Source organism: Mustela nivalis (genome assembly GCF_964662115.1).
Source record: "Mustela nivalis genome assembly, chromosome: 5".
NCBI classification, from domain to species: domain Eukaryota; kingdom Metazoa; phylum Chordata; class Mammalia; order Carnivora; family Mustelidae; genus Mustela; species Mustela nivalis.
Genome location: NC_139024.1, coordinates 142,480,658 through 142,503,624, shown reverse-complemented (window position 1 = coordinate 142,503,624; position 22,967 = coordinate 142,480,658). Strand labels below are relative to the sequence as shown.

General features: G+C 42.3%; 1 protein-coding gene across 1 annotated transcript in view; it reads left to right on the top strand.

Annotated features, from left to right (window-relative positions):
• Window positions 1–22,720, top strand: part of ELOVL2 (ELOVL fatty acid elongase 2) — a 63,484-nt gene extending 40,764 nt beyond the window's left edge. Inside the window, exons 2-8 of the mRNA XM_082730184.1 lie at window positions 2,609–2,672; window positions 7,022–7,209; window positions 11,229–11,306; window positions 14,745–14,916; window positions 17,403–17,527; window positions 18,018–18,152; window positions 19,691–22,720. Of these exons, the coding sequence (XP_082586310.1) occupies window positions 2,609–2,672; window positions 7,022–7,209; window positions 11,229–11,306; window positions 14,745–14,916; window positions 17,403–17,527; window positions 18,018–18,152; window positions 19,691–19,816 (888 nt within the window). The 3' untranslated portion in view covers window positions 19,817–22,720. The remainder of the gene's footprint in view (window positions 1–2,608; window positions 2,673–7,021; window positions 7,210–11,228; window positions 11,307–14,744; window positions 14,917–17,402; window positions 17,528–18,017; window positions 18,153–19,690) is intronic.
• Window positions 22,721–22,967: the final 247 nt, after the last annotated feature.

Sequence of the window (22,967 nt, the reverse complement as noted above, 5' to 3'; positions counted from 1 at the left end):
TTCTCCTAATCCATAAGCATGGTGTATCTTTCCATTTGCTTGTGTCATCAGTGTCTTACCAACTTTCATCAGTTGACTTTTAGTTTTCAGAGTATAGGTCCTTTCACCTCCTTGTTTAAATTTATTTCTAGATGTTTTATTCTTTTTCGTGCAACTGTAAATGGGATTTTTTTTTTTAGATTCCTCTTTCTGCTACATCATTATTAGTATATAGAAATATATAATATAATAATAATATATAATATATATATATAATATATAATAGTATATAATATATACTGTTAATTTTGTATCTTGCAACTTTACTAATTTATCCATTTTAATGGATTTTGGTGGATTCATTAGGATTTTCCACCTGCAAATAGTGACAGTTTTACTTCTTCTTTACCAATCTGGATGCCTCTTGCTTCTTTTTCTCGCCTGATTCCTACTACAACTTCATAGTACCATGCTGAATAAATGTGATGAGAGTACACATCTTTGTCTTGTTCTTGATCTTAGATAAAAGCTTTCAGCTTTTCACTGTCAAGGATGATGTTAGCTCCTTGTGGATTTTTCAAATATAGCCTTTATTATGTTAAGGTATGGCCCTCTGAACCCACTTTGTTGAGAGTTTTCTTCATGAATGAGTGTTGTATTTTGTCTAATGCTTTTATGGTGCCTATTGAGATTATCACATTTTTAAAAAATTTTTGCTCTTGTTAATGTGATATACCAGTTGATTTGCAAATATTGAACCACCCTTGTATCTCTGGAATAAACCCCACTTGATTTTAGTGAATTATCCTTTTAATGTGTTGCTGGAATTGGTTGCTAATATTTTGCTGAGGATTTTTTGGGTCTATGTTCATCAGAGATTCTGGCCTCCAGGGTTTTGCTGTTGTTGTGTTGTTTTGTTTTTGTAGTGTCCTCTGGTTTTGTTATCAGGGTAATGGTGTGGAATGCCCTTTGTAACTCATTTTTTTCCACTCTGCTTTCTCTCCATATCCTCCCCTCTCTTTTATTTCTGGTCTTCCACTGTGACTAAATTTCTGCAACCTCATAGAACCAATATAAGCTCTGTAACCTTTAGTTTAGAGTTTTTTTAGACCTACAGGTGTAAGAAAATGGATTTTGAACAAAGCAAACAGACTGAAAAAGCTTAAACATGTGTAGGTGGATGTGGCAATGAAAGGAAGATTGCATTGGTGTTTGTTAGGAGGGTGGGTTCATCAGTGAGGTTAACATTCTTTGCTTAAGAGTGAGAGGCCTCAGGACAGATCTGCTCTTTTCTAATGGCAGCACAACTCTTACTCTGTCACACTGTCATGTGAGGTAGGTGACCATTCTCAAATCTAGAGGTCTCCCAAGATGTCCTTCATGGAAATCAAAACACTAGAAACTTCCAAGCTTGATTGAGCCCAGATACTTTTTATAGAGCTACAATGAAATAATAAAGGTCCTAATACATGGCCAGCAGGTATAGGTGCTAACAGATGTCAGCCACTAATCCTCATCCACTCTCCCAAGCTTCCTAAAGTCCCCAAAAATCTAAGTTTCCTGGAAATTTTCTCAGGATCAAAGTCACAAATAAAAAAGGTCCAAATGATAGGTGCCAATCACCAAAAGTACAGATCTTCTCAAATGCCAATAAGTTAATTCTCCTCTTTGGCACTTAGACTTTCTTTGAGAATGAGATGCTTTGACTGCATTCCCGCTGTTGATTATACAGAATGTTCTAGATGAACGTCCTGAGGGCTGTCACACTCAACTCACCCATCTACTGATCCCAGAATTTTCTTCAAACATCCCTTTGCTAGGAACCCTGGCTTTGCCTTTTCTTCCCTTTGCTTGAGGTGGTGCTCTAGACCGTTGAGCAGGGGTAGGGAACACCTTAGCAGATATTTTGAGCAGTGAACAGGAGCTAAACCAAGAGCCTGTGGCCAGTTTAGCAACCATAAGATTCTTAACAGAAATTCTCCTGTCTCCACCTAAATCCAGTTAAAGTGACAATAATAATCTGATGGACCCTAGTGACACTGTTTACTATGGTATTAAATAAATATTCATGTAATAGAAAAAGTTTTGAAAACAAAATATGAAGGTTATGAAAAAAAATAGCTGTACTGCTTAATTTCCTTATTTGAAAAATTAGTCCTCTTTAAAGCTTTAGATTCAACTTTGTAAAATACAACTCAGCTGAATTTTCATTTAACAATTACATTATATCCTGTAGGTACAGACCCTCCGTGTTGTTTGCACACAACCTCTGTTAATAGTAACAATAGAAGTTGCTTATGGGAAAGCTTATGCCTCTAAGCATTTTAGAGGGAAATGAAATTAAGGTCAATAACCCTTCAGTGTTTAAAAGTACCAAGCCTGTTTTCCAGGACTCCTGTTGCCTAAGGAAAGGAAAAAGGAATTATTTCCTTCCAAATCCACACAAGCTCATGAATGGTGAGGCTGCATTTAACTCGTCCATTTTCCTTAAGGTTTTGCATCCGAGAGTCCCTGAAGCTAGGACTGGGAGATTCTGGTAGCTGTTCTGTTGGTAGTGGTCTGTTTTGAGAGTTCCCCCTCATCCCCCCCCCCAAAAAAACCCCACTTTAATCATTTTTTTCCTTTTCAGGAGCACCTAAAGGCCTTGGATGATGAAATCAATGCTTTTTTGGACAATATGTTTGGACCTCGAGGTGAGTAAGCTACTCGAGAACTTCTCGTGGAAGAGGGTTTCCTCACTTCTGGTGTCTTTTCAACAGGATAGTGCTCAACACTTAGAGATTTAAGTTCCCTCACCTTTGATATCCTTCTCCCAGGACATCCAGAAAGCCTCAGTTCTCCTCCGTCTTCCTGGGGTGAAAGTCCTGGGAGCCGCCGCAAGCAAGGGCAAACTGCAGTGCGGTTGTGGCTGTCCCTGTGCGCTCCACGACTTCCACTCCTTTCTGCACCACCCACTCAACACGCACCTTCCGCACATGCGCAGTCAGCAGTAGTCTGTGCGCTTGCGTGTCCCCTCTTCGCGCTCACTGCGCCCGGGTTGTGGCTGCCATGTCTGCGCGTCTGCGCGCCTGCGCTCTTGCAGTCCTGGTCACCTCCACCTCGCCGCGGAGCACGGTCTTCTCCAGCACCACGGACCTCTTAGTCACACTTCGCAGCTTGCAGATGAATGAGCCCGGCTGGTTCATACTGTGGGAACAGTTCTGTAGTTCTCTGGTTCTCTTATTTCCCCAGCCCTGCTGGGTAGAGGTGGAGGGAAATGGCGTTTTCCCGTCTCTCAAAAATCTAAACAGAACCATGTGGAGATTACTTAGGCCACCTCAGTCTCTGTGTAGGCTTTAGAAGCTTTCCTAAATGAATGGCTGTTTGTATAGTTTTATTATAATGATACTGTGCAATTGTTCAGAGCTTAAAAAAGAAAAGATTTTAAGTAATCCCTACATCCAGCGTGGGGCCTGAGATCAAGAGTCACCTGCTCCACTAACCAAGGCAGCCCAGGCGCCTTTGTATGGAGCTTTGAAAAAGCTTCTCACACGATCCCCCCCCCCCCCCCCCCGCATTTTATCTTTGTGACAACCCTGTGTGGGTAGGCAGGGCAGGATATCTGTATCTCAGAAGCTCGACTGTGTTCTCTGCCTCGCAGTTCTCGTGGGTGGGAAGGGGAACGGTTCAGGCAGAGGGCACAGTGCTCTCACTTGGGCATGCAGGGTTTCTTGGGGACTGTGGCTTTCTATATTTGGCACTGCCACTAGAGAGTGGAACAGTCTCTCTGACCCGGGTTCACACTGAGCTTTGTGTTTACCAAGATCACGGTGAGCGGGAGTTATGTGGATGGGGGTCCCGGATAGGGTTGCAGTCGTATACTCAGCTCTGAGCATTTTTATGGGAGGTCCTTCTGTAGTGAGGGAATTGTAAGATGGACAGCTGACAACTGGATCAGGTGACTTCCACGATGACAGGGAGGCTAGCATCTGGGCCATCAAGAATCCATTTTCCTCTTCCTAAAAATGGCACAAGCTTAAGGTGACTGGCAGGCCACCTTGTAGACTTCTGGGTGTCCCCTCGTCTTTTCCATACTTACTGATTCCATATTCCCATCAAGGGCTTTTCTTCCAGGCGAATACCTGACCCCGATGCAGAGCTAACCCTCACGTCTGAAAGATAATCTTATAAGTATTTGTTCCTGTCTTTTGGTTGGGACAGTTACTGTCTTCGTTGACAAATGTGACAAACATTTACAAGACAATGACAAAAGAAAACTTCAGGTGCTGTATTCATTTTGTAATATGTGCTTGACTCATTGTGCCAGTTGATCTATATTTAATAACTCGGATCTAAGTAGATGCATAAGTGAGACAGAGTAGAAGGCCTAGGTCCTGTCTCACAGAGCATATACCATTGGGGGGGGGGGGTCAAATTACCCCATCTGAAACAAGTGGAAAACAAGGAAATAAACCATGTATCCTGGTTTTCTAGTTTTCTAGATTTCAGTAACAAAGCCCCGCAAGCTGCATGGCTTAAAGCAACAGTAATTATTCTGTCACAGTTCTGGAGGCTACAAGTGTGAAATCAAGGTGTTGGCAGGGCCGTGCTCCCTCCGAGGCTCTAGAGAACAGTCTGTTCCCTGCCTTTCTCCCAGCTTCTGGTGTAATCTTTGGCATTGCTTGGCTTGGAGATGCATCTCCTCAGTCTCTGCCTTCCCCTTCACACGGCTTCTCCTCCCTGTGTCCTAATCTCCCCTCGTTATATAAGACAGTCACTGGGCTAGAGCCCCCCTGATCTAGTATGATATCATCTTAACTTGGTCATATCTGCAAAGACCCTATTTCCAAATAAGGTCACACGAAGGTTTCAGGAGTTAGGCCTAGAACCTATCTATTGGGGGATACAGTTCAATCCACAACACTGTAACAGGAGGTGGGGTAGCAGTTTAGGGCAAGTATTTAACCTTTTTACTCTCTGTGCCTCAATTTTTCTCAGACTTTAACTGGGGATAATATTATCTCCTACATGGTGGATATGTCTGTTACTTTGACTGTGGTGATGGCATGGTGAGTGTTTGCTTAAAGCCAAACACATCAAATTGTAAATGTTAAATATGTGCAGGTACATCAACTATACCTCAGTAAGACTGTTAGAAATGTCACCTGTATCGTTAGATTGTTTTGAGATTTAAATACACGAATGCATATAGAAAGGCTTAGTGCTCTTAAATGTTAGTTGCAATAACAGTTACAGTCATAATATCTTAATTCTAAAATGAGAATTGTTATGCAGATAAGGAACTGTAGTGATGAGAGAGCTCTAGGAAACAGTTCCCTTCAAAAGGCAGGACCTTTATCTGGTCTTGAGAGGCTGCGTAGGATTTAGATACGGAGGCAGGCATTAGGAAGCGGCAGGCACATAGCACAAACCTTTACGACCAGTGCTTACCAGCTAGTTGTTGACAGGTAATCTCTGTTAGTCACATGGGCACTGAAATGAACCCCTTTCCTTCCTTATTATCTCTGTCACAATTGGAGTGGTTTAAAGAACAGGTGATAGGACAGTGATGGCTTGAGAAGGCATTTTCCTCAGTACTGTCTGTTGGGTGGGGTGGAGTAAGAGAAGCTGGGGTGTGCGGGGTAGGTAGAATGGAGCAGGAAGGGGGCAGAGAAGGGGGAAAAGCAGAGACAGGAAGAAAGGGCATGATCTGCTAGAAAAATCCGCTCCTTCCATCTTTTTTTGCAGAGATTACAAACAGCACACTATTTTTTTTTTAATTTATTTATTTTTCAGGGAGAGAGACCGAGAGCACAAGCAGAGGGAGAAACAGGCTCCCCACTGACCAAGGAGCCCAGTGTGGGACTCGATCCCAGGACTGTAGGATCATGACCTGAGCCGAAGGCTGCTGCTTAGCTGACTGAGCCACCCCAGATGTCCCACAGCATGCTATTTTTTATAATTGTGGGCCAGTTTATTTTCTTTATGTAAACAACAAAAAAGAACAGAATAGAGAACTGAAATCACTTTGTGTCTATAGTTCTTTTCAAATGTTACTAATTATATTATAGAACTATATTGTGTATTTTATTTAGATTTTTATGTGTTCACTCTCCAGAGTAAGGAACACTTGGTGTGTCTTGGTCCTTACCTCCTGGCTGTTTATATTTCTAGTCCATGGTCAGGTTTAGGTCCTTTGTTGTATTCTCTGCCCACTCATCTGCATCATCAGCTCCGAGTCTTTCCTTTGCCTTCTTGAGCTTCCCCTGCTTGCAGTGCAGTCCCACCGCTCTGGCTCGGCTGAACTCTGAGCTCTGCCTGGCGTACCGCTCAGAGGTCTTTGGCAGGCTCCAAGGAATGTAGGTTTTATGCGGTATTATATACTATTGATATCCCTTCTCTTCTCTCCTGCCTACTTCAGACTTCCCCAGAGGAGACAGCGGCAGGTCTTGTGGGCTAGGCATCAGACAGGAATTCAGATCCCAGCTCTGCTGCCCACTACTGTATGGTCTTGGCAAGTTATTGTGGCTTTCTGAGCTGGTTTTTGCCCACATATGGCATAGTAGTACTTCCTATTTATTGAGTTAGAGTGAATAAACATTGTAACTCTTCCAAAGAAGTTGCTAGAACTACTACCTCCCACCTTAATTACTTGTCCCTATCACTCTGTGTTCTCTTTGCTCCATGAAACCTTCCTTAACTACTCTCGCCCCCATGGTGTGGTTCTTCTGAACCGTAACCTAAATCCAGCTTAGTCAGTGCCACGTCCTACTGTTCCTTGTTGGATTGAGTGTGTACAAAGAAACGTGACAGTAGATCTTTAAAGTTCTCATCAAAGAAAAACATTTTTGTAACTAAGGTGATGGATGTTAACTAGACTTTGTTGTGGTCATCGTTTTGCAGTGTATTTGCAAATGTTGAATCCTGTTGTACTCCTGACACTCTTAAGTTATGTATCAGGCTCCCATAAAAAAAAAAGACCCCCCCCAATGTTTTCAATATATGTGGTAAAACTTTATAACTAAACAGAAGTGCCGCTCCTCAGAATTCTGTTTCTTTTCAGATTCCCGAGTCCGAGGATGGTTCATGTTGGACTCTTACCTTCCCACCTTTTTTCTTACTGTCCTGTATCTGCTTTCCATATGGCTGGGTAACAAATACATGAAGACCAGACCTGCTCTTTCCCTCAAGGGTACCCTCACCTTGTACAATCTGGGAATCACGCTTCTCTCCGTGTACATGCTGGCAGAGGTAAGTGATCCCATGGAGCCACGGCCACTGAGGCAGCGCCCCAGCAAGCTGTCCACACTCGCTCTCAGTACTGTTCTTTAAGGTCTCCAGAACTGTTTCAGCGGTTGCTTATATTCTTTCTGGAAGTTTTGGAAATCTTTGTTTCTAACTTGAATTTTTCTCATCCCAACTTAGGCCCCTTTCTTTAGTCCTTAGTCTTCCATTGTAATTTAAAATCACAGTTTAGATATGATTGGGTCTTTAAAGCTCAGATGTTCAGATTTTCTCCTTCTACAGATTTATACTGAGGCTTGGAAAAGGTACATGATTTGCCTGAGACCAGATCGCTATTGAATGACTGACAAAGTAGTTTCTAAGGCAACTTACATATCAAATGCAGTTGGTTTGAAATACAAATACATAGTCCCTCCAAGACCACTGCCCACATCTTCGGGTGTCTGTGTCAGCGACAGCGGCGGGGCTGTTTCTCCGGACTGCGCGGACTGATGGCGGAGGCCGGCTGCCATTCCAGCCGGGCTCTGGCTGCCCCCATTACATCACACATCGCCCATTCCTTTGCAGCGTGCCAAACCCGAGTAATTCTACAAGAAAACAAGTAGCAATTGTCTTGCCTGTAAACCAAAGGCTGCTTCAGATCCCTGCGAAGGAGAATCAAAAACTGCCAAAGAGACCCGCTCCAGCGAGCAGCCTCAGGGACACCAGCAAACCTGGGGGAACAGCCAGGTTAAAGTCATTTGTGTCCAGGTGTAAATGTCTGATTATGACATGAGTGTAGTTTCCTTCCTGGTCCTCGAATTCTAAAAGAACATAATCCCCTGCCTGACATCGAGAGCCTCCACAGAGTTTAACCTGTGCCTTGTTCGGGTTTGCGCCATTCTGAGAACGGTTCGTAGCCATCACTTTCCACGCCAGCGTCCCGTGATCAGAGACCGGTGATCGAGTCCAGGGTCAGGAAAGCCACTCTCCCGTCCTGTCCCATCACTTCTCCTGATTTACCTCACTCTGAAAGGGGAGTTCTTTTTTTTTTTTTTTTTTTTTAAATTTATTTATTTGACAGACAAAGATCACAAGTAGGCAGAGAGGCAGGCAGAGAAAGAGAGGAGGAAGTAGGCTCCCTGCTGAACAGAGAGCTGGACATGGGGCTCAATCCCAGGACCCTGGGATCATGACCCGAGCCGAAGGCAGAGGCCTTAACCCACCGAGCCACCCAGGTGCCCCTGAAAGGTGAGTTCTTAGTGAGCTTTTCAAGTAGGTAAGTTTCCCTTCACGGGATGAGCTCGCAAGATTTCTCTGGGAAGAACCAGACTATCTTTCCCGGATTGTTTTCAGAAGCAGCCCCTGTGGCAGAAGAACAGCCTGAAAGTCTGACGACACCAGAATCTCTAACACTTGCTGGACGTGTGGGTCACTCACTCCCTGTAATTCGAGAGCAGTTACTTAGGCTTTGACCCTTAGGCAACTTACCCTTAAGATGGAGATCCCGTGCTTATCCTCCGGAACTCAAGAGGGGGCTATAAGGATTTATCAGTTCTGCTTGGCCAGCGTTTGATGAGCACCCGTTCCCTACTGTGACTGGTACTGATAAGCCAAGGAGATAGGAAGATGGGTTACATGCAATTTCTGGACTTAAAAACCTCAAAGGATAGTAAACAGTAGGAGTTATATATGTAAATATGGAGTTATATATGTAAATGTGAAAATGCTATATAAATAATAAAATGCATACTACTCACCATTAAAGAAACGGACAGTACGTTAGTGTTCAAGCAAATAAATGGTTTCTGCTCCTTTTTAGGTGGGGACATCTGCCCTGAGCCCATTCCCCGCTATGAATTTTATCTGCTGCTTATCTGCTGTTGCTCTGTGCACACTTCTGTACCTCGTGATTCAAAATCACTACTGTTGATTGCCCCTTAGTCTCCTCTGATTATAGACTCTTCCTGGGCAAGCGTAAGGTCTTTGACACTTTTGGGTTATATTTAATAGCTGCTAGTTGAGTAATGGGTTGATTTAACCTTGTTAACTTGTTAGGCACAGTTCAGAGGTTTGCGTAGGCTAGGACTGTACTGCTAAAATTATTAACATTCTTTAAAGAAATACGTGTGGACTTCCCACACTGTGTCAGAGTCTATTCCAGATTCTACAGCATGGCCTTTCCCTTGTGCAGCAGTGAGTGCTGGGCTGCTGGCGGGGCAGGAAGACCTCTCTGAGCAAGTGGTACTTGACACTGAATGATGAAAATCAAGCATATGAAGATTTGGGGAGAGTGTGTTTATGCAGAAGGAGCAGCAAACATAAAGGCCTTGAGGCAGGAACAAACTCGGGGTGTTCAAAGACCATAAAGATGCAGCTAGAACACCCTGGCCAGAGGAGGGGGCGATCCACAATGTGGAGAGATGGCAGATTCATAGAGGGTCTTGGAAACCGAGTTTGCCTTTTATTCTGAATATAATGGCGAGTCACTGGAGGATTTTTTTCTCTCTCTCTCCTTTTTAAAATAGAGCCTCCAGCAGAGAGGGGCAGAGGGAGAGAGAGAATCTCAAGCATATTTTCTGTTCAATGTGGAGCCTCACAGCTGGCCTCCATCCCACCACCCTGATGAGATCATGACCTGAGCTGAAATCAAGGGTCGGTCACTTAACTGACTGAGCCACCCAGGAGCCCCAACTGCTTAATTCTATTTAAATTTTAAATTGTCAGGTAGTTTTAGACAATCTAAATTTTTTTTTTTAGTAGTTCAGCTGTTCCTAATGTTCAGTTTTAACATCCCCTTCCTCCGGACTCTGTATGTATTTCAACAGAGCTGTACCTTGACACATCTCTGATGAACAGCCACAAATAGTAGGCCTTTGGTACCTTATGTGACATGTTAACTGGACTTCCTGTGATCATTTCACAATATACACAATTACTGAATATTTAAAGGCCTTGTCAGACTCGTCAGATGTATAGGTTTCTTTTCATATCCAGAGATATTTTTCATTCAGCAATTGTAGATAATTACCTGCTCCATATTATTTAAGTTGGAAAGGTTAAACATTCTCTCATAAATTAAATGAAGGGGAAAGTAACTTATATACATGCTTTATATTGTAGAATTTTGAGTTTTTGCAGTAATAGCAGGATAGAAAAGACAGAATTTTTTTGGCAAAATTTTCCACAAAGAATTATAAAAATTTTATTTTCTTATATATACTTACTGAGTGCCTTCTATGGACTAGGCATTGGGCAAGGAACAGTGGATTCAAAGATGGGCAAAAAGGCACAGACCCTCGTAGAGCCTTTTGTTTTTTCAGCATGATGAAGGATATAGATATTAATCAGTTATAAACACAGCATAAACACAATAAAAAAATGACTTAAAAACCTTTGAGCCCTGGTTTTCACATCTGTAAAATGGTAATAAGTATGTACTTCATAAAATTATGGTGATGATCAGTTAAGATCAGTATAAGCCAATACAAAGTATTAAATAATATTAAAGAATTATTAAAAAATACTTGGTGGCCCCATTGGTTGGGTGTCAGATTCTTGATTTTGGCTCAGGTCATAATTTCAGTCATGAGATCAAGTCCCAGGTCAGACTGCATGCTCAGCAGAGAGCCTGCTTCAGATTCTCTCTGCCCCTTCCCCCACTCTCTCTTCCTTTCAAACAAGTAAATAAATCTTTGAAAAAATTTTTAGTGTTTCCTCAGATGTTTACATGTAATTCTACATTTCACCTATAGAAATATGGGAGTAGATATTGTTACTCAAATGGTAGCCAAATTCTGTTCCTTAGGGTCACTGTAAAGGTTAGAAGTAAATTATACCAAATCAGAAATACAACCATTGGTATCTGTTCAACAGCAAGAAGGAAATCCTTTGATCACATGTGTTTGAGGACAGGATTGAGAAACTCAAGTGCTGGGGAGTTCCTACTCAGACCTTGTATAGACACCAGCCAGGAACATGAATAGAAAATTCAGCTCCCTTCCAAATTTTTAGCATTCATTTTTCCTCCTTTGTTTCTTTGGCAGCTTATTCTCTCCAGCTGGGAAGGAGGCTACAACTTACAGTGTCAAGATCTTGCCAGTGCCGGGGAAGCTGATGTCCGGGTGAGTCCTGAGACGCTAACTGACCATTTGCAGGCATCTCTCCTTGATAAGGAGAAGAGGTTTTCTCCTTCCAGATATGAGGATGGGGCTGGGATATTACATAAGAAAAGGAGTCCTCCTGGGGCACCTGTGTGGCTCAGTGGGTTAAGCCTCTGCCTTTGGCTCGGGTCATGACCCCGGCGTCCTGGGATCGAGCCCCATGTCAGGCTCTCTGCTCAGTGGGGAGCCTGCTTCCCTTCCTCTCTCTCTGCCTGCCTCTCTGCCTACTTGTGTTCTCTGTCAAATAAATAAAAAAAAATCTTAAAAAAAAAAAAAGAGTCCTCCTAATAGAAACACTTGGTAACAAAAATATTTTCCAAATGTCCCAGTTAACTATAGGGGACTGACTGAATAAACCAGGGCACATCCAGAAATGGACCCTTTGCAAAACAGGAGGAGGAAGATCTCTATACTGTTAATTTCCAAGACATTCTCTAAACAACAAAACAAAAACAACTTGCAGACTGTTTATAGTATAGTACAAGAAGTGATACGAATATGTGCATGTGTGTTTGTTTATGAAAAGAAACAGAAGAAACCAAAACCTAACAAAGTGTTCTTTTGGGAGAAGGAACTAGGCAGAGGGGGATAGGAATGGGAGCTAGACTTCCCTGAATGTACCTGGTGTAATATTTGATTTGGGAACCATTACTTGTTTTACATAATATGAAACAAAATTAAGTTTGAAAAGAAAGCAAGGCAGCCTTCCTTCCAGAACTTGGAAACTAAAATAAATGAATAGAGCCATATATGAAGCTGGTAACATAACCACCTACAGAATTATTTCAAGTGACTTAAAAACATAGTGTTTTGACTGAAATTCCTGAGGGGGATATATCTTAACAATACACTGTATTTTTTTGTTTGTTTGTTTCTATTAATGAAAATATTGGTATTGCTTTTTGGAGACTGTTATAGGTATACTGTAGAATAAGTACATAATGTTAATATCATTACAATTACTATTTGAAACATAGTTTAACTTTTTTATTAGTATCTCTTTTCTAACATTAATCAGTTTCAAATTGGAAATGTCAGAATTTTATTCTAAAAACAAATGTGTTTTTTAGCTCTTATCTCCAGAAAAGGCCTAGTTAGTCTCTGACAACCCGGTGCAATGAACATGAATACCCAGATTGTGCTTTCTAAATATAATTTTCCACCAGAAGGGATTAGGGTTCTTAGAGAATTGGCCAATTCCCGGTTTGGGGTGGGAAAAGTGTATAAGCAGAATCCAGGACATCTTGTGACAGAAAGTAAGCAAGCTGTCCAGGACTACTCAGGTCATTACAAAAAGATCTAGGAGCCACCTTGAAGGGGACTCCCAGTGCTCAGGATGGGACAATTCAAAAAGATTACTGACTGGAATGGACTGAGATACATTTATTTAAAAACCTTGAGTTTAAAATGATACTAAAAAACACATTGTTGCTGTCTGAAGGTTGCTAGAACACCAGCTCCTTCTAGGGGAAAAAAGTTAAAGGGAAAGAAACCTTTATCTTTGCTTTTCATATGTGAATTTCCAAATAGAGGAAAAGCTTTTCTCTATAGAAGAGGGAAAATACCTAACGAGAGAATTAGAAAATCGTCCTTTTGCAAGTCTTAGTGAAACAGTGGCTGTGTTCAGCAGTCATCCATAAGTGATAAAACTGTTGAGTGAAAAGTGAATGGAGAAACTTCATAATGGGGCACCTGGGTTAAGCGTCTGCCTTTAGCTCAGTTCTTGATCTCGGGATCCTGGGATAGAGCACCATGTCCACTTCACTGGGGAGCCTGTTCGTCCCTCTGCCTTTGCTTCTAATAATGCCACACCCCCGTAAAAATGTTTAGAAATAGAACCGATTCAACAAGTTGGAATCATATTGAAAACTCTGAAGCTTAGTGATAGATACACAGGGTCTTTAAACTTAACTGTCCTTGAATTTTGGGTGTTTGATAATTTCCATAACAAAAAGTGTTTATTAGATAGAAGTCTTTTAAAGTCTTTAAGATGTACATTTTTAAACTCTTTTTAAAAAAATCTTCAAAGCTATAATACAGAATAGGGTATATAGATTTCTCTGCATCCTTTTTTAATTTTTAATTTTTTATAAACATATATTTTTATCTCCAGGGGTACAGGTCTGTGAATCACCAGGTTTACACACTTCACAGCACTCACCAAAGCATTTTTTTTTTTGGCACCCATTTTATTTCTAATTTATTTCTCTCACTGACCATTACATTTTTGGGTTACCATACAAGTCTCTAAGGGTTGTTGTTTTACATTTCTATTTGGCTTGATGTCTGTGAAGTTTAACTAGACCCTCCAACATTAGGGTGGAAGCCACCACACCTTATTATGTTCTCAGGAAGCAGATGGTCTCGCTTCAAAGTCCCTGTTCTCCACACTCCCTCATGTTTCAATGTTAGCGCTAAAACCCCAGCACCTTTCAAGTACTTGCCCTGTACCTGAGACTTTGTAAGGGGCTCAGGAGGGAAGGGAAGGGGGAATCCGGACCCACCACTTCAGTGAGGAGGAAGAGCATTTTGATTTTAGGTTTTTATTTGAATTCCAGTTAGTTAACATACAGATAATATTAGTTTCAGGTGCACAGTGCTGTGGGTCAACACTTCATACGCCATCTTGATTTTAAATCTGAGGAGAAGACGTGAAAGATGTAGTGTGCGTGTATACAGATGGCTCCAGGCCCCTGTAACAGTTAAGAGATAAAAACATACATAGGTTAGAGAAAGAGGGGGAAAAAATGTAAACCCAGTGTTGAGGAACAGTAGTGATCTGAGTGCCAAGCATGGAGCAGAGATGGGCAGTTTCCTGCCCTGTGTGGTGGGCTGGCTGTGCCTAATCCTCACCTCACTGTCCTCCTCACTGAGGGCAGAGGCAGCACGTAAGTGGGGAATGCAAATGAAGGAGCAGCTGATGAAGCCTAAGAAAAGCAAGCAGAGGGTTAGGTAGAATTCCAGAGGAAAGGAGCACGGATGTGGGGAGGAGGGTGCAAGGAAGCCCAGTTAGAGGAAGCAGAGCACTTGGACAGCGTAGGGTGGTGTGCTCAAAGAGTAGGGGTGAGCCCCGAGAATGGGGGAGTGTGGCCGGAGAGGGGTGCTGGAAATAGCAGCCAGGGCAAACCAGGGAAAGAACCTGTGCTCTGCAGGTGCCCAGGACTCCCTTGATCAGATCTGCATGTTGGAGGCCTGACTCATTTTCACTAGAGTGGGGGGGATTGCTGGGAATAAGGAGAAGCTGGAGGTAGAGAGGCCGGGAAGGTGCTTGTGTGATGGAGAGAGAAATGCACACTAGTGAAGCCCAGTGTCCCCCAGGTTGCCGAGAGGTAGGTAGGGCAGCAGGATGGGCATTTTCATTGCTCACCTTTTCTCTTTCCTGTTTCCACATCCTTACAGGTAGCCAAGGTGTTATGGTGGTACTACTTCTCCAAATCAGTAGAGTTCCTGGACACAATTTTCTTTGTCTTGCGGAAAAAAACCAGCCAGATTACTTTTCTTCACGTATACCATCATGCCTCCATGTTTAACATCTGGTGGTGCGTTTTGAACTGGATACCTTGTGGGCAAAGTAAGTGCTTTCACTGATTATTCAGGTCTCCGTCGTTGGTCTTCTAAGACCTCTATGTCTTGAATATTGCACATGGATCAGGAGAGAGAGAAAAGGGAAGCCATGGGGGTTTGGCTGCACTGTTACACAGAGAAGCACCTGTTTGCCAGTGGCCGTTTAGCTATCTGGTCTTTGATTCTGGCAAAATCTGAGTATTGTAAATTTTAAAAACATCTTTAAGGCTGAGGGCCAGGAGCATGTACCCCAGCTGGAGCAATTGTACCCCAACCCTAGGGGCTCAAGGACACCTGCAGAAATAAATCTGGCACTTTCCACAGTCTCCACCTAGCAGTGCTTCAGATTGGGGTCACTTCAACTCCTAGGGCTCTCTTCCCACTCTGAAGAATTAAGGCCACATCTCTCTGTGGCTTTCAGTATTTTTTTTTAAACTGAGAACTACAATACACATAATATCCCAGTCTCTTTACATGTATATACTTTGTATGAAACAAGAATTTCAGAAACTATTTCCCCTAGTTCTGGGGGATGCACTTTTGGGTTCTGTTATTGTGGTTAATTCTGTTGCACATTTTAATAAAGCTTATGACTCTCACTACAGCAATTTCACAGTTCACTAATGGGTCCATTGTGACCTGCAAAAGAGACAGCAGTCCTTTCTGATTGTCTTATATCCCCAAATCTAAAACTGTTCTATGAAAACTCAGAACAAGTAAAAACTTAAGTCAAAATGATTTGGGGGTTTTAAAGATGTATTCCAAACATTCTTGACATTTTAAAAAGTATCAGTGACCATGAAGACATACATTGAAACCAGAGTGTAAAGGAAATTGCTGGGCGTGCGGGAATCAGAAAGAGGGAGTTTTTTATACCTCCCCTAGACCGAATCTAGTGTCTACAGTTTTGTTAAGACCACAATAGACTTGTGCTGTAATCAATATCAAAGAATTATCAAGGTTAAGTATTTTTTGTGTTTATCAGCTATCTCATTACAATCACTAAGTATCTGAATGACCGTCTCACATAATCTGTTTAAAGACATCAGATTCCTGTTAAGATGCTGAGTATGACAATTTCTCATGAACCTAAAATATTATAAAATTATAAACAGCAAGTAGTCCAATTCCATTCATTCATGGTAATGAAAACTCAGGTGAGTAAAGAAATCCCACTGACATGCTAGCTGGTTCTCTGAAACTCTGTTTTCATGTAAATCCGAGCCCCGTACAAAGTTATTCCAGCCAGCGTTTGTGAAGGACTTACTGGATGTGAGCATTTTCATTTCTTATTCATTGATTTGTGTTTATCTAACCAGACCTCTGATCTAGAATTGGAAAACCAGGCTGGAGAATTTAAATTGGTTAACCGGAATAGGTGCAGAACTTTTCAGTTTATACAGTATTATTCAGTCAGATATGTCCTGCCCCTTTTCCAGATGACAAAATTTATAAGGTAAAACAAATACATCCAAGGGAACCCAGCTTCTAGGGGTCCCCTAGTCCCACAGCCCCTCCACGAGCAGGAGTCAGCTCCGTCTGGATCCCGAGGTCGCATGTGAGTAGTCGTCACTTTGCCGGGCACGTTGTAAGCACTGTGTGTGGATGTATGGATTTAATCCTCACGACCGTGAGTACCCCGCTCTCCAGCAATGAACCCGTCTCTGACATCTGACCTCTGGCAGCTAAATTCTTTTGCTTCCTAGTTGAGCCAACATAGAACTTAGTTTTTTCCTTTGGTTTCCTGAAACACCAGTCACCTCCCGTTGATGGCAGCTATAGGGACTTCAGGAAGGAAGGGGCAGGGAGGGCACAGCATAGATCCTAAAACTGGATTTTAGATATTCCTTGTCCTAGAAGTCCAGGAGCTGGCCCAGCCACTGGGAAACCTCACTCACTGACCCCTCTTCTGTCCCAGCCATCTCTCCTGCAGGACCTTCCCCCACGCTTTCCCCCAGCAGCACCTGCTTCCTAGGTCCCTTTCAGGTTGAGTCATAAATATAAACAGCAACATGCCCTCCTGGACACTTCAGAGCTTTGTTCAGCCTCATACCCGCAGCCTCTTCCCGCAACCAGAATGCTTCATCACAGGTTTAGCAAAAGTGGAGGCATTTCTCTTTCAAAGGAACTCTTCCACCAGGTTTAAGCAAATGTTTCGTTTTCTCCCAAATTTGTGGACAGTAATGATGGTGTAAGAGACAGTAAAGCCTTTGCAGATCAGGAATTACCTGTTTGGTTGACCTTCTGGCTGAAAAACCATCCCAGTTTTGCCCTATCTTGGCGACTTTTGCCAAATCCTGCTGGACTAGTAACACAGAAACGAAGGTGAACTTACGAGTTAACTTACTGGTTAACTTAACTGAACTTACCAGTTAATTCTGGTAAGTTGGTACCGGAGTTGTTACTCATCTTCCCTGATGACACACAGGAAGAACCAATCTCGTTCGATGAAAATGAACGGTAACTTTTCCACTGTACACTGGACTGTTACAGGCTTCTTCGGACCCACCCTCAACAGTTTCATCCACATCCTCATGTACTCCTACTACGGCCTTTCCGTGTTCCCGTCCATGCACAGGTATCTCTGGTGGAAGAAATACCTCACACAGGCTCAGCTGGTATGTCACCCCTTTCTGCTCTTCTCCATGGGACGCATCTAAGTATTCTCAGGGACGGAGGAAAGGAATCGGCCATCCTGGACAGAGGCTCTTCTAGGCGAGGAGGCTGCCCATTTTTCTCTAAAATTAACCTTTTAAGCATTAAACCTGGTGTTTTAAAATGTCCTCTGTGGATACAATTAGCGCATCCCTTGCTTTGAAATGTAGATGCCTTAACCCAGACATTAATTTTAACCGATTCCTTTTTATCTAAAGAATTCAACTGCTACTCTTCCATGAGAAAACTAGGGGGCAATCCTATCTGCCTACTAGTGTGGTTCAGGTGAAATGTCTGGATAGGATGGGGGGTTGCTTCAGCATCTTATTTTTGCAAATCTTAGTACTAGAAGTCGAGTTCTCAACGTATAGCATTGCAAAATGGATTTTCTATGGCTTACCCGGTCGCCTCACCCGCCGCCTCTCCCCTCACCCCGCTCCCTGCCCCCACCAGGTGCAGTTCGTGCTCACCATCACGCACACCATGAGTGCAGTGGTGAAGCCCTGCGGCTTCCCTCTGGGCTGTCTCATCTTCCAGTCTTCCTACATGCTGACCTTAGTCATCCTCTTCTTAAATTTTTACGTGCAGGTAAGTGACCTGTAAGTCTTCAGCGGCAAAACATAGTAGACTGGGCTTTTGCCTTACATAAAAGCAATTAAATAACAGCACAGACTTGTGTGGAACAGAGGCACCCAAAGGAACCAGAGAAACCTGCATTCCTAATTCCATGCCCCGCATCCTCCCCTTGAAAGATAACCCCTATTCCAGCCTAGTGGGCATTTTATTAGAATTCAGTCAGGTCACACGTTTGGTTGATGTATTTGCACCAAGCTACCAAAGTCTTCTAAGTGAACGCAGAAGTCTGTTTGAATGGAAAAAAACAAAAGCTAAATGAGCTTAGTATTAAAAAATTGTTCCCATATCAACACTGTGGTATTATAAACTCACTATTTGGAAAATATTCTTTTGAGGCCAGCCATCATGGAAAGGTCACATTGGCTTTTTCTTCATGGTCATTTTCTTTTTAATCAACAATTTAAATGAAACTCCTTTAAGACAAAAAACTGATGAAAGCCGTAGCAGGGCACCGGCCTCAGGTTGCTGTGGATTTTAAATTACTCTCCTATGTGTGTTTTGGGGCCAGGGGGTGGGCAGGGAAAGTAAGCTCCATGAAAAAGAAATGAGAACATACATACATTTATACTCAAAACAGCACTTTCTGAAATTATAATCAAGGATATTTCTTCAGACAACAGGTTCTTTCCTTTTTAGTTTGTATTTGATGAAAGTTAACCCACATAGGCTTCGTACAGAGCCCAGCGGTAGGAGCCTGAGCCTCTGACAGGTTTTTAAGCCCCTGTGTTTCTGAAATTGGAAGGGCTAGGCTTTGTCTCATAAGAAATACAAGTGTCCTTTGAGAATCTCTAAAGAAATAACCACTGATGGAACCAAACAAAGCCACCCAAACAAAAACAGACACAGACCGTTCCAGGAAAGCTCAGGGAATACATGTGGTGCTTGGTGTTGAGGAGGAGCCTGTGGCCCAGCAGGGTGGGGGATGGGCACCCAGGACGTCATCCCTACTTGTCCTTCAAATGGAGTCTTACTCCTTTAGAGTTTATAATTTCAGCCTTGACCCTTGTTGATACCATTGCTTTAAAAAAAAAAAAAAAAAGACAAAAATAAAATGAAATCAGGTATTTTGTCAGAATTAGGAAGGATATGCCAAAACTCAAATCAAACCAGAATCCAAGGTACTAGTACTTCTAAAATAATAGCACTTTTTCAGCTTGAATTGGAAAGTATCTCAGCTTTAGGAACTACAAGGAAGCAACTAATGCCCAACTAATAATTTGGGCGCTCATCCCATAACACGGGAATCCTAACCAACATGGATAAGGTGAAAGAAATAACCTTTCATGGAAATTCAGATTTGTCTTGGTTTTTACCCTTTTGTTTTTAACCATTAGCTTAAAAATTGTCCTATTACAAAAATTCTTATATGTCCATGTTATAATCATATAATAATATCATGAGCTGTTTTAGATTATGCGCCATGTCAGAGACAAAGTCTTATTCAAGAATCCTTTTTCCTTTTCCTTCTTTGAAATCTACATATCCAACAGACATACCGGAAAAAGCCAGTGAAGAAAATTACGGAAGAGCCACCTGCTGGGAAAGAAGTGAAGAATGGTTTCTCCAAAGCCTACTTCACCGCCACTAATGGGGTCATCAACAAGAAAGCACAGTAAACATCAAGTGACAGACAAAGCATATATAATAGCCTAACAGATTCGCTTGTTTTAAAGCAAAGACTGAATTGAAAGTTATATATGTTTTAGCATAAACTAATTTCTTTTGAGTTTATAAATCATTTGTACCTGGAATGTATTAATATACTGCTATTAGGTTAACCTGTTAACTGAATGCTTCCGTCAGCACACCACGTCACCTCAGACCTGGTGCAGCTTCTCTGTCCTCCTCCCCACAAACTGAATCACCTCACCAGAAACTGTCTCTGTAACGCCTTACACACATGCAAAGCCAGGAAACATGGAGCCTTGTTTTCTGAAGCCAGTCTTCAAATAAAACGTTTCCTTTAGATTAAAATGTTGAAAACAAAATGTCAATTACCTTCTAACCACAGGGTCTTCATCTATATTAAGCAATAATCGCTTAGTCCTTATTAAGCAATAACCTCATCAGTCCATTTGTCCCAACCCCAGAAAATATTAAAACACAGAAAACAGGAAAACCTAGCAAAAATTTGAAGGTAGAGTAGGAATTTGACAGACTCTAAGTCTCAACTTAGTGATATGGTAATGAAATTTGTATTTTATTTTGACAATTCCTTTTTCTAAGGAGGAAAAAACCTGCCAAATCCTCCTAGCTCAGGGGCTTCGGATAGGAGTCGTTCCTCTGTTTTATTTTGGTTTCCGTGACTATTCATAGATTCCTGTCTACCTCCTATGTTAAATTCCCCCAGGTTATGTTGTGAACAGACACCCTGCTCAGCTCTGAAAGCAGGATCTAAATCTGGCTGCCTCTTTCCTTTCTTATCCAGGAATCTTCCCTTTTCCCTAGAAGGAGAAGGCACTGGAATACTTAAAAGTCAGAGCCGTTGGGGCAAAACAGATGTTGAGTTGGCCCGCTACTTCTTGTGAGCCTGCTTGTGGATAATACCCCCAAACACTGCTGTCACGCTTTGTAGGTTAACTTTTTGAAAATGGGAAGAGGAGAATGATGCAGAGTCCAGCGCTGAGCCAGGGGCTGGTAATGAACCTCAATGAAAACTGCCAATTCGGCAAACTCCGCACACCCCTCCCCTGCCCAGGTAACAGGCTTTCTCCTGAGAACAAGCACAAAAGCAGAGAGCAGCAGTAATGTGTTTTTTTTTTTTCTAAGTATTAAACATTTACTGTTCACTTGCACCAAGAACGGAAAGAGTAGTTTTTGAAGATGCGAGGAAGATTTATACCGGTAAGACTTGCCACATTCGATATTTTCTTTTTCCTTCCTTCTCTCTGAAACAACTTGGAGTTCATAACGTTGAGGTCAGATGCGCAAGGGCCAGAAAGGCGCGCTCACCGCTGCCTGGGCCGGTCCGGTCTGTCCAGGGCCGCCTTTCTGTCCTTCTTGGCCCCTCGATTTCCAGTGTTAAAATTCTCTTCCCTGTTTAGAAAAAGAGTGCGGACTCTGGTACGACACAGACCGGGATCGCGTCTTCTCCCTTCCCGCTCCTGTCCGCTCCCCTCTCCCGACCTGGCCTGCTCTGCCGAGGGTGCCGGCCGGGCTGGTGGGCGGGGCAGGCGCGCTGCGCGTACACCTGTGCAGCGTGCGGGCCCCTGGGCCGTTTTTGCCCAACACGCATTTCTGATGCCCACTTACTCGGTGTTTACTCTTATAAAAAGTTGTTGAAAACTGATTTTTCTAGGGCGCTTCATCCCCATTTCCTTCCATCGCGTCCTAACAGTATTGCTCTGAGTTTCGTTCTCACCCAGAAACTCGTTCCAAAAGAAGGGCCAGCCTCTGGCCTCTCCTCTGCAGCAAAACACGGATTGGACTAAGCTCCAAGGAGGAACTGGACTCTAGTTCAGTTTTAAGTCCCAAGTGAGGGCTAAAAATCTGTTTTCAAAGTACATCCAGGGGGAAAGTGGGACCCAGGGAGAAGCCGGACGTGCTCCCCGCTCTGTTTACCTGCTGCTTTGCGGCTTCCCTGGACTTGGTACTGGCCGAGAAAGGAGGGAAACCATCCTTCAGCAGAGTGACGGAGCCCACCAGCCCTAAGTAGAAGGCAGCGGGAAACCTCTCAAAGGGAAAAACTGGGGTAGTTTGCACTTCCCAGCTCAACCTAGAAGCTTCAGGACCCTGCTTCCCCTTAGGTCTTTAGTTCTAATCAAACACTTCTAGCCTTAAACCATTCAAGGGCTGATACAAATACACAGAGCTCTGAAATCTTAGCCACAAAAACTGGATCAGGTAACTATTGTAACCAGTCATTAAGTGTTGAAACTTTAAAAAGCAAAATGTCTACACTTAATGTGACCTTCTTAAAGCAGTTAAAAAAAAAAAAAAACAGCCTATATATACTGTTAGAAAAACAAAAGCTTTGTTACTGAATTTCCTTTTACTCTTAATAAGAATGAAAATATATAATACTATAAGCACCTGTTAAAAATTCTAATTTTTAAAAAATAGAATATTAAATGGAAATGAAGTGATATTTTCAACCCATCGCCATGATATATTGAAGCATTTAGGCATATTGAGAGAGAACGTCCTCCCTAACCCCATTAAAGAAGTATTCTTTTTTATTTGTGAAACAAAAATGATACTGTGATGGGCAGAACAGCACTTTGTAGGTAAGAGACCATTCTGATTCTTCCATACCATTTTATGATGTTTCTGGGGACTTCCTTATTTAGAAAATGGGGATGTCACTTTTCGGTTTTCCTTTGAAAATACTTGAGAACATAATATCATGATTGGGGTGGACAGGGAGGCAAGAGAAGCCATTTTCCTTTGTAGACAGATGAGCATTCTGTATGGCTATTGTATAATAAATTGATTTTTACACTAAGGCAAAGCATGTTGAGATTGTTCTTATTTGGTTCGAAGACATTAAAATATGTGCCTGCGTGGTACCCCAAATGACTTATTACTCAGGATTTTTTTTTAATAAAGGGATATTTTAGCAATTAATTTTAAATGTTTAGTTCTTCATTTCAATAAGCAATGCATGGCCTCTTATGTAACATTATGACCTTTACATAGTATTCATCTACCAAGTTAAATGATTTCAGAAAATGGTTATTATGAGAAAAAGTTTAGACCAGTTAGATGAGCAGAGGATATAACGGTCATAAGGAACAGATTTGCTCTACAGAATAACCCGAGGAGGAG